This window comes from Leptosomus discolor, chromosome 13 (assembly GCF_034619465.1).
Source record: "Leptosomus discolor isolate bLepDis1 chromosome 13, bLepDis1.hap2, whole genome shotgun sequence".
In the NCBI taxonomy this organism is placed as follows: domain Eukaryota; kingdom Metazoa; phylum Chordata; class Aves; order Leptosomiformes; family Leptosomidae; genus Leptosomus; species Leptosomus discolor.
The window spans coordinates 4,414,226-4,426,973 of NC_141403.1; the positions used below are offsets into that span (position 1 = coordinate 4,414,226).

A 12,748-nucleotide genomic window follows, 5' to 3' on the forward strand; every position below is an offset into this window, starting at 1 on the left:
AGGAAAACACGGGATTTCATTTTGTACAGATTTTAGACTATCTCCCTAGTGCAATACCTAAACAGCTGTGAGATATCCTCCGCTCAAATACAAACCTCTTGAGACAGTTCTCACAACTCTGAAAATTAGAGATCTCACAGAGGATTTCTGATATGGCTTGCCCCCTTCTAGAGCCACATTCTCTCTCCATTAACATTCCCATTGAATTGTCGGCATCTTACTGAAATGTGCAGAAAGAAAACTGTATAAACTTGAGGTTACTTGAATAGTGTTGCTATAAATGTAGAAATTCTTTAGTCTGTTGAAGGATGTTTCTGAAACTTAACTTAAGCAAATAGGTATGTAAACATCCCTAAACAGTTCATGGTTTTTTATATTTGAAGAACATCTATCCCAAATCAGAGATACTTCAGTTGTAGGGGTAATTAATACTTTTTAAAAATGAGAATTATAAAAGATTTGTCTGTTCATAAATTATTTTAGGTTGTCACAAAACTATATGCACATTATAAATATGTACATCACCGTGACAGAGTGGTTTTCATTTTGCGGGAACTTTAGTTTTATTAAAAGAGTTAGGCTTATAAAGGTGTCATGAAATACAGTACTTCTAATTATAATGGGCACGGAAAAAAATACAGGAACTGTATAACACACACATAAAATTGGATTTTCACAAATCTTTACCCACATTTTCCATGTGGTTTCACGAGCTTTTTAAGAGACTGAAAATATTTTCTGTTCTAGGTTTCAGTTTGAATCATTCCCGTCAACAATGGTCTATGTTCAACAGTGGACATAACGCTATCCCACACTTCCATTGCTTTAGAATTCTTACGATTTTGTCTCATAAAGGTTCAGTTTTATTAAAGTTTATATAAACTTTTAAATAGTGGAATCCAAAATAAGAGCAAAGAGCACTCCATTTTATGGAAAGGGAAAAGATACCAAACCACCTTAACAAAGGGGGAAAAAAAATGAGCAGCATGCTAGAGAATTTGGAGAGAGTAACTGTGTCATTAAAAAGAAGCTGAGCGAGAATAAAGCTGCATATTTGCTTAGTTATTATGGCTCTTTGCAGACTTCCAAAGGGAAAACTTTGGCCACGGAGAATTAAATCTGAGACTAAATATTTCATGAAGTGGCTTGGACAGCAGACATAAAAATCTACATATACATCAGTTCATTACAGCTTTGACTGTCAACATCCTATTCCTCGTTTCCCAAGTATTAGGAACTATAGGCCTCACCGGAAAATAATATCTACATTAAGAATCTCAGAAGCTGAATGTCCAAGGAGCTTTCTGGGGTGCCATACACTAACAGCTCCAATATGTTAATTCCTATTTATGAAACAATAGCCACTTCATTAAATTCCATACAATTACATAAAGAAAAGTTTTCACAAAAGAAACCGCTGCTTCTGCTAATGATTACAGAGAGCTGTTCTAGAGATCTGACTGGTAGTCAGCTTCAAGGGACGGTTGTCCCAGTGATTTTTATGGTACAAATACCAAGAAATTCTGGACAAAATAATTTTGGCACAAACTCGCCACTTGAATGCCAAGGCATTTACAAAGCAGAGGGAGATGTCTGCACACGGGGGTAACCCTAGCTTAATCAAGATGGCTTTACATGCATGAGTCTGATACCAAAAGGGGCCAGCATCTTCGCATAACACTGCAGTGTCCACCTAGAACACATTTATATCTAGCCTGGGTATCTTAACTATGGCACACAAATGGCTACGCTCTGCAATGCAGGGCCTTATAAGAACCAGCTCCAAAGAGAGGGTACATTTACTCAGGGCAGTGCAGTCCATGTCAATACACTACCTTAAATCCCCTCAGAAATTAACTCTGCTGCACCACGTTGTGGAGAGACTAGTTTGGAACGAGTTAGCTTTGGAAGAAAAACCAGAAGAGCCATGCTAGTGTGGAACTCAGTCCCAGTTCTGCATCAGTTCAGGTCTATGTCTTCACACCACTGCACAGCAAGGTGCAACGTATCTAAAAATACAGTCGTGGTATGATACAAAAAGTATAAATGGAATATGTAACTGATCCTGAGGTGCAGGCATAATGGGAGAATAACAGCAACAGGAAAGAAAAACCTGATACTTCATCTCCATAAGAAGCCCAGGCCTGTCACCACATTCAGACCATCTCTCCTGACACACACCATAAGCACTGAAGTGCCTAACAGTTTAAAACACAATGCTACACTCATTTTTCTTTTTCTCTGCTTTGCCCTTTATTTTCCCTGGCTTTGAAAGCACCCTCTGCCAATGCCGGTGTCGGGGAGCTTCTCAGAATGCCATCACTGTGGGCCAAGGATTTTTATGAAACCCAACAGCAATGACTGATGCTACGTAATGATTTCCATTGTTCCTCTAAAACAATTAGAGCTTTCAAGAGGGAGAAGCGCTATAGCCACGGAACCTCTAATATATAATTTAAAATGCTGTTGTTTGGGGGTTTTTAAGTCTTATGGGTGTTTTTGGTGTGGTTTTTTTTTTAATCTCAGAGAACCATTTTGGAGAGAGATCAGTAATTTATCCATGATGCCTCTTCATCTCAGTATTAGCACTAGTGAACTAGTAGATAAAACTATATGAAAACGTCAGATGTGTAAATTATTTCATTGTACTTTACCTAAAGCGTAAGCACAAAAGGTGGTAAAAGCACTGAACAGCCACACCCAGGTGGGAACACGTCCAGGACTGGTACCTGAAATAAATTGAGTAGCAAGTCAGTGTAACAGCAGTTAGCATCAAAGAAATCCAAAGAAACGCAGATACATATGCTCAAGCTGCCACTGATCAGCCCACTACATCGAACAGATTGAAATAGTTGGTTTTGACCTTAAGTCATCAGTGAGCTCTATCAAAGAAGCAATGAGCAGGCCTTTACGCCATAAAGCAGAGAAGATAAGGTAAATGGTTTTGATCCCGAAATGACTCTAGTGTTGCAGAAAATAATGATGGTAACTAGGCAAAATTTTCACAGGTTGTGGGAAGACTACCCATCTACAAATTAGTTAAAGTTCATGTAATATCTACAGACAAAAAAAAAAAAAGGCAGTTCTCAAGCATGATCATTATTATTAGCACCAACGTGGGGTTTGTGTAGCCCTTTCAGCGTACAGATCTGAACAGGAAATTTTTGTCCTTAGGCTGGGACAGGTATTAGCACTCTTTTTTTTTTTTCATTGAAGGAAAAGAAAGCTGAATTGGACAGAACCCAGGGTTCTGTTATTGCTCTGCTGATAGCAATAACCCAAGGTTATTGTTGCTCTTTTAAAGAAATCAATCCTTTCCCCAAAGAGCGTTCTAGTTAACTTAAACGTAATCCAATAAGGACGGCACCAGCACTGAACAACTGTAAGTGCAAAGCCCTCTCAGGCTTCTGGCCTTCGGCACTGGACACAGGGAATCCTTGCACACAGAGGTGTGCCCGTGCTGAGTGGGGAGATGGAGCACCTAAAGCCCTGCCCTGACCACCTTTCTCTCGATGCCTCATCTTGCCACTCTGAAAGGAAAGATGGCAATTCCTGACTCCTGGCTGCAAATTTTCAAACTGTAGAATGAAAACCAGCTGTCCAGGAAATTAAGTCTTTTATTTCTGATCCTAGGTATGGGATTGATACACGATACTCAAAAGGCTCATTAAGTTGCAGGAACGTTTTCAATCAATTGAGAAATGATGGGCACTGTTCTCGTGTGAAATTGAGAAGAGGCTTGCAAACGACACAGAGAGGTCTCAAGTCTAACAGGCTTAATCACCATTTCAAATGTCTTGAATTCAACGTGTATCTACTGGGAATGTGTCAAGATAAAATTATCCCATTAAAAGACCTGTGCTGGATGCTCTTTTATTACAGAACTTAGTAAATATCAGCTGCATTAATAAAAAACAAGGGTTTAAGGATGAGGCCAGATAACTACATAACATGCTGGTCCTGAACACTTAATGCTCATACAGGATGACTTTCGAACCCAAACTGCTTACAAGTACCCTTGCCTCTAGAACTGTTGTGATAAATGTCCAAATTTTGTGAAGAACATTAGGGTGGGTTTTGGCTCTGTATTTACGTCCTGGAACACACTTTAAATAAAAAGAGTTGTTATCATAGACTTCAAGCAGCACATGCTGAAACCCATATTTAGGGACGAAATTAAATAAGATTTTTCAGTAAAATGATCTAAATTTATAACGCCACATGTGAGGTCAGATCCCCCTGTGTGCACATGGAGCCTCATTAAGGGAATGAGTGGAAGATTCAAGTATCTGATAGCTCTCTGTATCGTTCAGAAGCAGCTCACTAATTCTGAAAAACTACAACATGAGGATATTTACCTGAGGCAGTGTAGTCCCAGTCATAGAAAGATATTAGAAAATAATTAACTAAAATCATAACAAATCCAGAGAATGTTAACAGGTTGGGAGCAATCCACAAAGGCACAATCTGTTAAAAAAGAAAGCAAAAAAATCTAAGAAAAATTATATTTCAAATTGTAAGTCCTATTTTAATTAAACATTTCATAATTTTTATCAGGAAAGGAGAAGCCTGTATATGCCGTCAGCAACGTTTTAGATTTGTGCATATTTTCCTATTTTAAAAATAAAATACAGTTTTCATTTCTGCAATTTATTTTCAAATTTAATCCTTTTGCCTTATCTTTCTGACTGCAGTAAAAACGTCATTTAAAAATGCTGTATTTCCCACGTTACACATTATCCTTATTTTCCCAGCTACCAAGGAAAGCTTCTCACGATGGTGTGTATCACAACGGAAAGAAGACTGCAGCACCCCAGTGTGGTAATTCAGCATCCACGTGGCAGGTTTTCTTACGCATTCTATTCCCTCGCTGCAACAAGGAAATTTCCTCTTCTAAAATACATCAGTAATTTCCAACTCAAACCACCAACAAAATCCAACAACAAAACATCAACTGAGTGCCCGACCCTGTTAGCTCCAGAAGATCTCCCTGTTACAGGCAGCTCCCTACTTCTCTAGGTGGTAACTTTCTGCAGCGTCTCCCTCTCTAGTCATAAGTAATAAACACCCCATTAATTCATTTGACTTTGCAGAGTGCTGAAAAGGACTCTCCATCTTCACCTAAGCCTCTATTTCTTTGTGCCATTAACCATTCTCAGCTATTCCTCCCCTGCAGCTTCAAGGTATTCCTTACACTGCAACAGGGATCCTTCTCGGTAACACCGTTCCCAAGTAACACAGTGTATCTCTAGAATATTTTTGGAAATAGCATACACAGCTCTCTACATGATTAGTATTAGTAGAAATAGTAAGGGTCAACCACTACCATCACACAAACACAGTATCAATATATTCAGAATATAAAAATATTGGAGGCTTATGATCAAATTCTTCAGAGTGTGTCTAAGGACTGAAAATGTACATAAAGTACTTTGACATTTTACAATAAATATTGTAAATATTTCAAAAATATTATAAATATTCGTTATTTTTGTAATATTTGTAAAATACTACAAAACAATATTAAAGAAAAAGAAGTTAAATCATTTCAGATACTAAAAATAGTTTTGAAATCCAATGTTTTGTTAATTTCTTTGGACTAGCTAGATGGACAGATGAATACTTACTAATTTATATATATCTTTACATTTCCTCTATCTTATTACTGCATTAAAAATTTGCACATAAAATTTAAATGCTTGGACTGAGTAATTATCCTGACTAGATCCTCTTTTTCTACTACAGAACAATTAATAATACTCAGGAGAAATTGTGCAACAGATGTTGTACAGTGTAAACTTTCAAAAACCAGATAGAAATTCCTGAATATTTTTCAGTTATATTTCTTAGATGTTTTCTTTAATAACATTGGGAAAAATATTAAATCTAATAGGTGCTTTCCTTATGACTGGGACTTTATCAGCAATTTTAAAATACAGTATGTCAGCTCTTACAGTATTTAAAATACATCATGGCATGCACACAGCCACTATAAAAAATTTTAACCGATCTATCAATCGGAGTCTTCAGAAGCAAATGTTCCCTGCAGCTCCTTTAGGAGACCACCTAAGGAGGAACCCTTCACTGCACAGTCCCCTCTCCTTACGTTGGCTGCACGCTCAGCATGCAGCGACAGCGGCACACCTCCTAATTTTGCTCCCAGGGGATGCAGAAGCCTGGTAAGGTGGAGGCTTGGTACAGTTTGCCCACTGAGGAATTTATCTGATGTCTGATGTGAAATAAGGAGGACAGACACCGAAGAAATTCCAGATTGGTCTCTTTTAATCTAAGACATAGATCAAAATGGTACGTTAAAGACAACCTGTGGATGAAGCGTTTACATGGATACACAGATGCCATCCAATGGATTGTTTTAAAACGACTGACTTCTCCTGTATGATTCATAATAATTGCTGACTATTAAATAAAGTGGGGTGCCACAAACTTCTGCTTTCTAATTAGGCTCATCATTCTAAATAGTCACGGCGTCATTATTAAGTTATTACAGGAAATAATTTTTGCTTACTTAGTGCAAACATGAAGATGTTATTTTAACCCACTTACTTGTTACCATCACGTATTTTAAGAAGGAAACCATCAAAGGATGTTGTTTTAGTTGCAAACCCTTTGGCTAGTAGACACACCACGAAAAACAGTTACAGGAGATCTGTCCTCAGGAAAACAGCCTCCCCTGCAGTTAAACCCCGAAGCATACTCTTTTGATCCTGCTGAACCTAATCTGTCTAGGTATTTGGCAAGTATTTCAGTTGCAAAATCCCTTTTGTTATATTTAAGGCCCCTTATTCTTTTGATTTGCATTACACTACCATCACCCTATTTCACAATTCAAAAATTACAGGGTGTTATAGATTAACTTCTTACATATGTTGGGAAAATACCACCTGAATTCACTAGTATCCTATAGAAGGACAGCTCGCCATCTATCAGTTGGAGTCTAATACATCAATGAGCTACACGACTAATACAACTGGAGGTGCAACTGGGGAGAATCACATCAGCTTTCTGGCAAAACCACTGGATGCTTGAACCTTTCGAAAAACTTCTGGTTCCACAAAATATTGCTTTCTGTTTTAACAGGTTTGCAGCCATTCATTCTAAAAGCCTTAATGCAAACAGCAAAATTTTAACGTATCAACTGTCTACCTGAATAATAAAAGTACACATATTTATATAAAGCTCTGCTCAAGCTTGAAATATTCCTTAACAACGTCACTCTAGACCAGTACGATTCTACTCCTGCCCAATTCTAGTGATAAAAATCAAAGTTCATAAAGGCAACAGAGGGGGGGTTAATTGACTTCAGTGAATCTGGCACACACCTGTGTATCCCAGTGGGATTTCCTCCTTTTCCTCTCATTGTCCTGCACAAACGCGATTTCTCATGAATACAAATAAAGGAGGAATATTCAGTTTGTGTAGTAGCTAAGTAATACTATCCATTATCTGTCAGAGAGCACATGATTGGGCTTCATTATAGAACACAAGTCTTAATTAAAGGCAAAAGGACAGAGCATTGAATTAATTAAAAACGAAATACCTATACTTGCATAATCAGAATAGTTTTAAATAACATGCAGAGAAATTGAATTGTTACCCTGTAGTTTCATATAGGTGTTAATATAGTTTCAAACAACATGGAAAAACTGCCATGGACAGGAGTATCTCAGAGTACTTCAAGAGTGCTGGGGCGGGGGCGGTCTCTGCCTCCTTGTTTTCCTCAATATTACGATGGGAATGAAAAAGGAGACTCTGAACTGAATTACTGAATCCAGTTTCACATCTTTGAACTGCTTTTCTCCCACACCATGTTCAGGTTGCTCTTAATTCCTAAGTTAGGTCATAAAAACACTTCCATGAAATTACACTGAGGTTATGAAAGTGAGATGATGATTTTTGTGCTATATCAAGCACAAGCAATACCTGAATTATAGAACCCGAAGATGGCAGATCCAACAGCACTCCGACCAGATACACCCTTTTTTGTTTGTATAAAGGTTTGGTTTCAAGTCTGCTCCAATCTAAAGATTTCCTCTAAAAAGGCAGATGCAGAACTCATTGCTTCCTTGGAGATCAATAAAGTTCACATTTATTTGAGCTACAGCCTTTTCTTTGCCAACAACGGCAAAACTAATTGTGAGTGGTTTTATTTTTAAAAACTGCAGATCATAATGCATTCAAGAGATGCCACCTTCCAATCGTTACGGTGATCATGGTAACCACTCTCATTTTCAGCTTCTTAGAGAAATGCCTCGCTCCCTCGAGCAAGGACCCTTGGGAGAAAATGAGACAGCACTTGCATAAAATCATGTTCACAGCAAAGAGATAAAGCCATGCTGTTGTTAGGCAGCATATGCTGCACAAAAATAATTTGCACTAAGTAAACCCTTCCATGTCTGCAAAGCTGTTTAATCAAAGATGTAATAATGAAAGAAGTAAAAAAGAAACGGATGCCTTTTGTATAGCAATCAGAAAAACAGAAACAAACCTTGTTTTTCTAAAAAAATACCACCTCAAAATCAAAACATACTCATCTTAAATATAGCTACGTATCCTGTAATATTTGTTTTGTTTTATACAAATGTCTTAATTTCAGCTTTACTAATCAATACATATTTTTAAATGAAAATACATGCTGTATTTAAACCAAATTCACATTATCATGTGATATTTCTATTAAACAAAATTCTTACCTTAATAATTTTGTTCCAGATGGGCTGCATAACATACACAGATAAAGGGTTTGTATCCACAGCACTGTACTGTGAGGAAAAAAGCAAACACGTTAAACAAAGCACTGAACCACGCATATTTTTCTGGCACTGTATAGCCTTTAGTATCTAAGAACAATCACTCTGAGTGTGACTGGTGTAAATTTATTTTATTCTGGTGACCATTCATACAGTTTTAATGTAATTTAAAAGCACTGGCCTGGTTTGTAATTATTGTGTTAGCAACTCTACGTACAAACACAAAGCTTTAAGCTGGTGAAATGGCAAACGGTTCTGCAGTCACATTTTACTTTAAAATTCTTATTCATTTTACAAGTTATCCCGTGAGACTCTGAATTTCTACCGTATTTTGGTTGTAATACCTTTATTTGCACTACAAGTAACGCACAGTCTGAGCAGCAGTTCATTGCTAGTATATAGAATAGATAGTCCATATGGAGTATGCTCATAAGTGAAGTATCTCAGAGATACACAGCGTTTGACATAGTAAAGCACTGTGCTAATTAATGTAAGGCAACGTTGTTATAAAAATAAGCTCTAAAATAGCACAGCTCCTTACCACAATAAAATTTCCCTGTTGGACAGATTTGTAAAAATATTACGTGTGTTTTATAAATGCCAGTAAGTACATCTCTGTATCTTTTGCAAAGGAAGTATTTCAGAAATCCAAGCCCACCCTGAATTGCTGTTGCCTGCTTTCTCCTCCGAGGACAGTATCAAGTTTTACCCTGTCTCGAGACCGCAGAACACAGAACAATCTGCAGAAGAACGATCTTAACTGGTAATACGCCTCACAACTACATTCTTGAGCCCTGGCGGGTCCGTGGTGGAAGATGTTAGTCATCACTGGGGTGGTACATGAATTCTTTCAGAGATTCTTGGCCTTTGAAAGTGCATATATGGCTTATGTTGTTAGCACGATGCACAGGACTCACATAAGGATTCAGATATATCTATCTACAGCATTGTCCAAACATCGTGTGTGGACACTGGGACTAAGACAGGGATGTGTTACACCACAATTCGCCGAAGCTGTTCATATGCAGAAGAGCTGATGACAGAGAGGCTCTCATTTCACCTAACATCAGCAAACAGCTAATTGTTCTCTCTACAGTTAATTTATCAACCTCTCTGAGCCAACCACCCTTTGGATGAGATTGCACTCTGGAAGTACTTGTTTCAAGAGATTAATTCTCAAAGGAGCCCAGACAGTTGTCTTAAACTTAGGCACCTTTTAGGTGACTGAAGCCTGGCAAGATCAGTCTCAGTTCCAGCATCGCCACCTCCAAGCCTTTACACACACTTCAGCTGTACACGTCTGAGCTACGAGCTTTCAGGGCACCAGTGCAAGCAGGACAAAAGATTAACGCAGCATGCTTCAGGTTTTCCATGCACAGCTACGACTTTTCATCCAGTCTTTCTGAGGATATCAGGCTATGGAGTGCTTAGAACACTTCCACACATTTCCTTTTTCTGTCTGCATGCAAAGCATACGTTTTAATTACTTTCTGGACAAAACAAAGCACTTGCTTAGTTATTTTGTAATTTGTGGTTAAGTTTCAATCACAGATAATAAATGTAGTATACTTGTTAAATTATTGTAACACAGCTACATGTGAATACATACTGGCAAACATCCAAGAAATCACCTATCAGCTACTAGTCAGACCAACTTTCCACAGAGAATAAAATGTACAGTTTAGCCAAGTGTACATCACTGGGGTTTTTTCTAAAAATATGGGAAGTGTCACTTAAGTGTATAATTTTTCTTTGCTTCTGCCACCCATATTATTTAAAACATGAGACAATTCCATCATCAACAGCTTTTCTGCCAGAATATGTATTAGAAATCTTAAATACATTACCTCAGGAAAAATGAATTTGCAGGTAAAACTAAAGTTTTCACCATTCTGTATGTATTTGCAGCTCCAGATGCTGTATTTCACACTGTATCTTTCAAACATTGATTATTACAACTGATTGATCTTTTGGTGGTCCAGCTTGCATGCGAATTAACCCGGTCTGAATTGTCTGTGGGCTTTGCTTGTATTTATGCTAAAAATAACAATAATACCTACGCCAATAGAACAGTCAGCTAGTACTTAATTCACAAGAGAACTATGGAAAATCTCTGAAAATGAAGAAAATTCAAAGTATCCATTAGCACTATCGAGGTTCCAGGTAATCAGGAATTTGCCCAAATTTTCTCTGTAGCTATTGCTTATCTCAAAGACTATATGAGGTACATGACAATTTGCTGACCAGCAAATTCAATGAATTCACCCATACCTGGATAAGAATGTGCAAAGGTCAAAATTCGTGACCTTCATTTCTGCTCCTGCTTTGGCTTTCTCCTTCTCCTCTCCACCCCAAGCCTTCAAAGTCACGAATAAAATCACAAAATCCTAGTTAAATAACATCAATAAAATGAGGCTTTTGACCCAAAGCCCTCACTGGCTGTCCAGAACTATTACTTGCTCCCAAGAGAAAAAAAAGGAAAAACAATCTAATTTCTTTAAAATCATTTTCTCATATAGAAACTATAAGAGATTATATAGGGATTATATAATTTCTGTGTTTTCTTAAATTGAAAATATAAGAGATTATGTAGTTTTCCAACATATCTCTATATAACAGACACGAACATAAGACACAGTCAGCTTTTTGTTTACCAAAAATCAAAGCAGTACATACTAGAAAAAGGCAGAATTACAACCAGCTTCTGTCACCTAAAGACATTTCAAGACCCGTCACACTTCATCCTGTTCATTCCTACGTCTGTGGCTGAACCACGGTCCTCTGCAGGGGGAAGGAACATTCAGCAGATGTGCAGAAGAATGGAAATCTCTTCTTCCCTTGTCAGTAATCTGTTTTAGCCAGACCAAAGGAAACACCCATGGAAAAAGCATTCTGCTCGTTTTCTGTCATGGCAAAAATAAAACTTGTCAAACAAAATCTGCTATAGAGATTAACACTCTGCTTTGCTCTCCTCCCAAGAAGCTACTAACCTCAAGGCCATGAAACCCTCAGGAGTTTAGTGTACATGGCTGCTCAGAAAAGCAAATTACCGAGTAACATGCTCACATTACGATGAATGAACATGAATGCGAGACTGCGCTGAACCTGATGTAAAAAAAGTGCTGCCGCTTGCTCTTGCATAATTCTGTCCTTTTCAGGGTTCTTACACTGAAAGACAGAAGTGGAGGATGAGCCTGCTGGAGATTTTTAAGTGCAAGACAGACCCAAGCACTAAGCACTCCCTAGCAAACACTTTCTGCACTAGAAAAGGGATCTTGATTGTCCTTGTACAAAGAAAAAGCACTTGGATTAATCAGAAAGCTTCTGTTTATTATTTTTTAAAGAAGTTGTAATAGTTGGGAGGGAACAGCAGTAGCGAGGGAATGGCAGTAGTGAGGGAACAGGAAAAATGGCATTAACCAACGCCATAGAATCACAGAATAGTTTGGGTTGGAAGGGACATTTAAAGCTCATCTGGTCCAGCCCCCTGCAGTGAGCAGGGACATCTTTAGCTGGGTCAGGTTGCTCAGAGCCCCGTCCAACCTGACCTTGAATGTTTCCAGGGATGGGGCTTCCACCACCTCTCTGGGCAGCCTGTGACAGTGTTTCACTACCATCATACTAAAGAATTTCTTCTTCCTATCTCCCTCCCCACCTCTCCTGTATCCCCCTTTCAGCACTGAAGGCCACCCTAAGGTCTCCCCGGAGCCTTCTCTTCCCCAGGCTGAACACCCCCAACTCTCCCAGCCTGTCCTCACAGGGAGCTGCTCCAGCCCCCTGAGCATCTTCGTGGCCTCCTCTGGACCCTCTCGAGCAGGTCCGTGTCTTTCCTGTGCTGGTGCCCCCAGAGCTGGACGCAGCCCTGCAGGGGGGTCTCACCAGAGCAGAGCAGAGGAGCAGAATCCCCTCCCTGGCCTTGCTGGCCACGCTGCTCTGGATGCAACCCAGGATGCCAAAGTACAGACAGCATCCACTCCGGT

General features: G+C 38.7%; 1 protein-coding gene across 1 annotated transcript in view; it reads right to left on the minus strand.

Moving 5' to 3' along the window:
- Positions 1-12,748, minus strand: part of LOC104348250 (ethanolaminephosphotransferase 1) — a 52,401-nt gene that overhangs the window by 28,311 nt on the left and 11,342 nt on the right. The window contains exons 2-4 of the mRNA XM_086472612.1: positions 8,712-8,780; positions 4,359-4,467; positions 2,655-2,729 (exon numbers count right to left, since the gene is read on the minus strand). Coding sequence (XP_086328738.1) covers positions 2,655-2,729; positions 4,359-4,467; positions 8,712-8,780 — 253 coding nt within the window. The remainder of the gene's footprint in view (positions 1-2,654; positions 2,730-4,358; positions 4,468-8,711; positions 8,781-12,748) is intronic.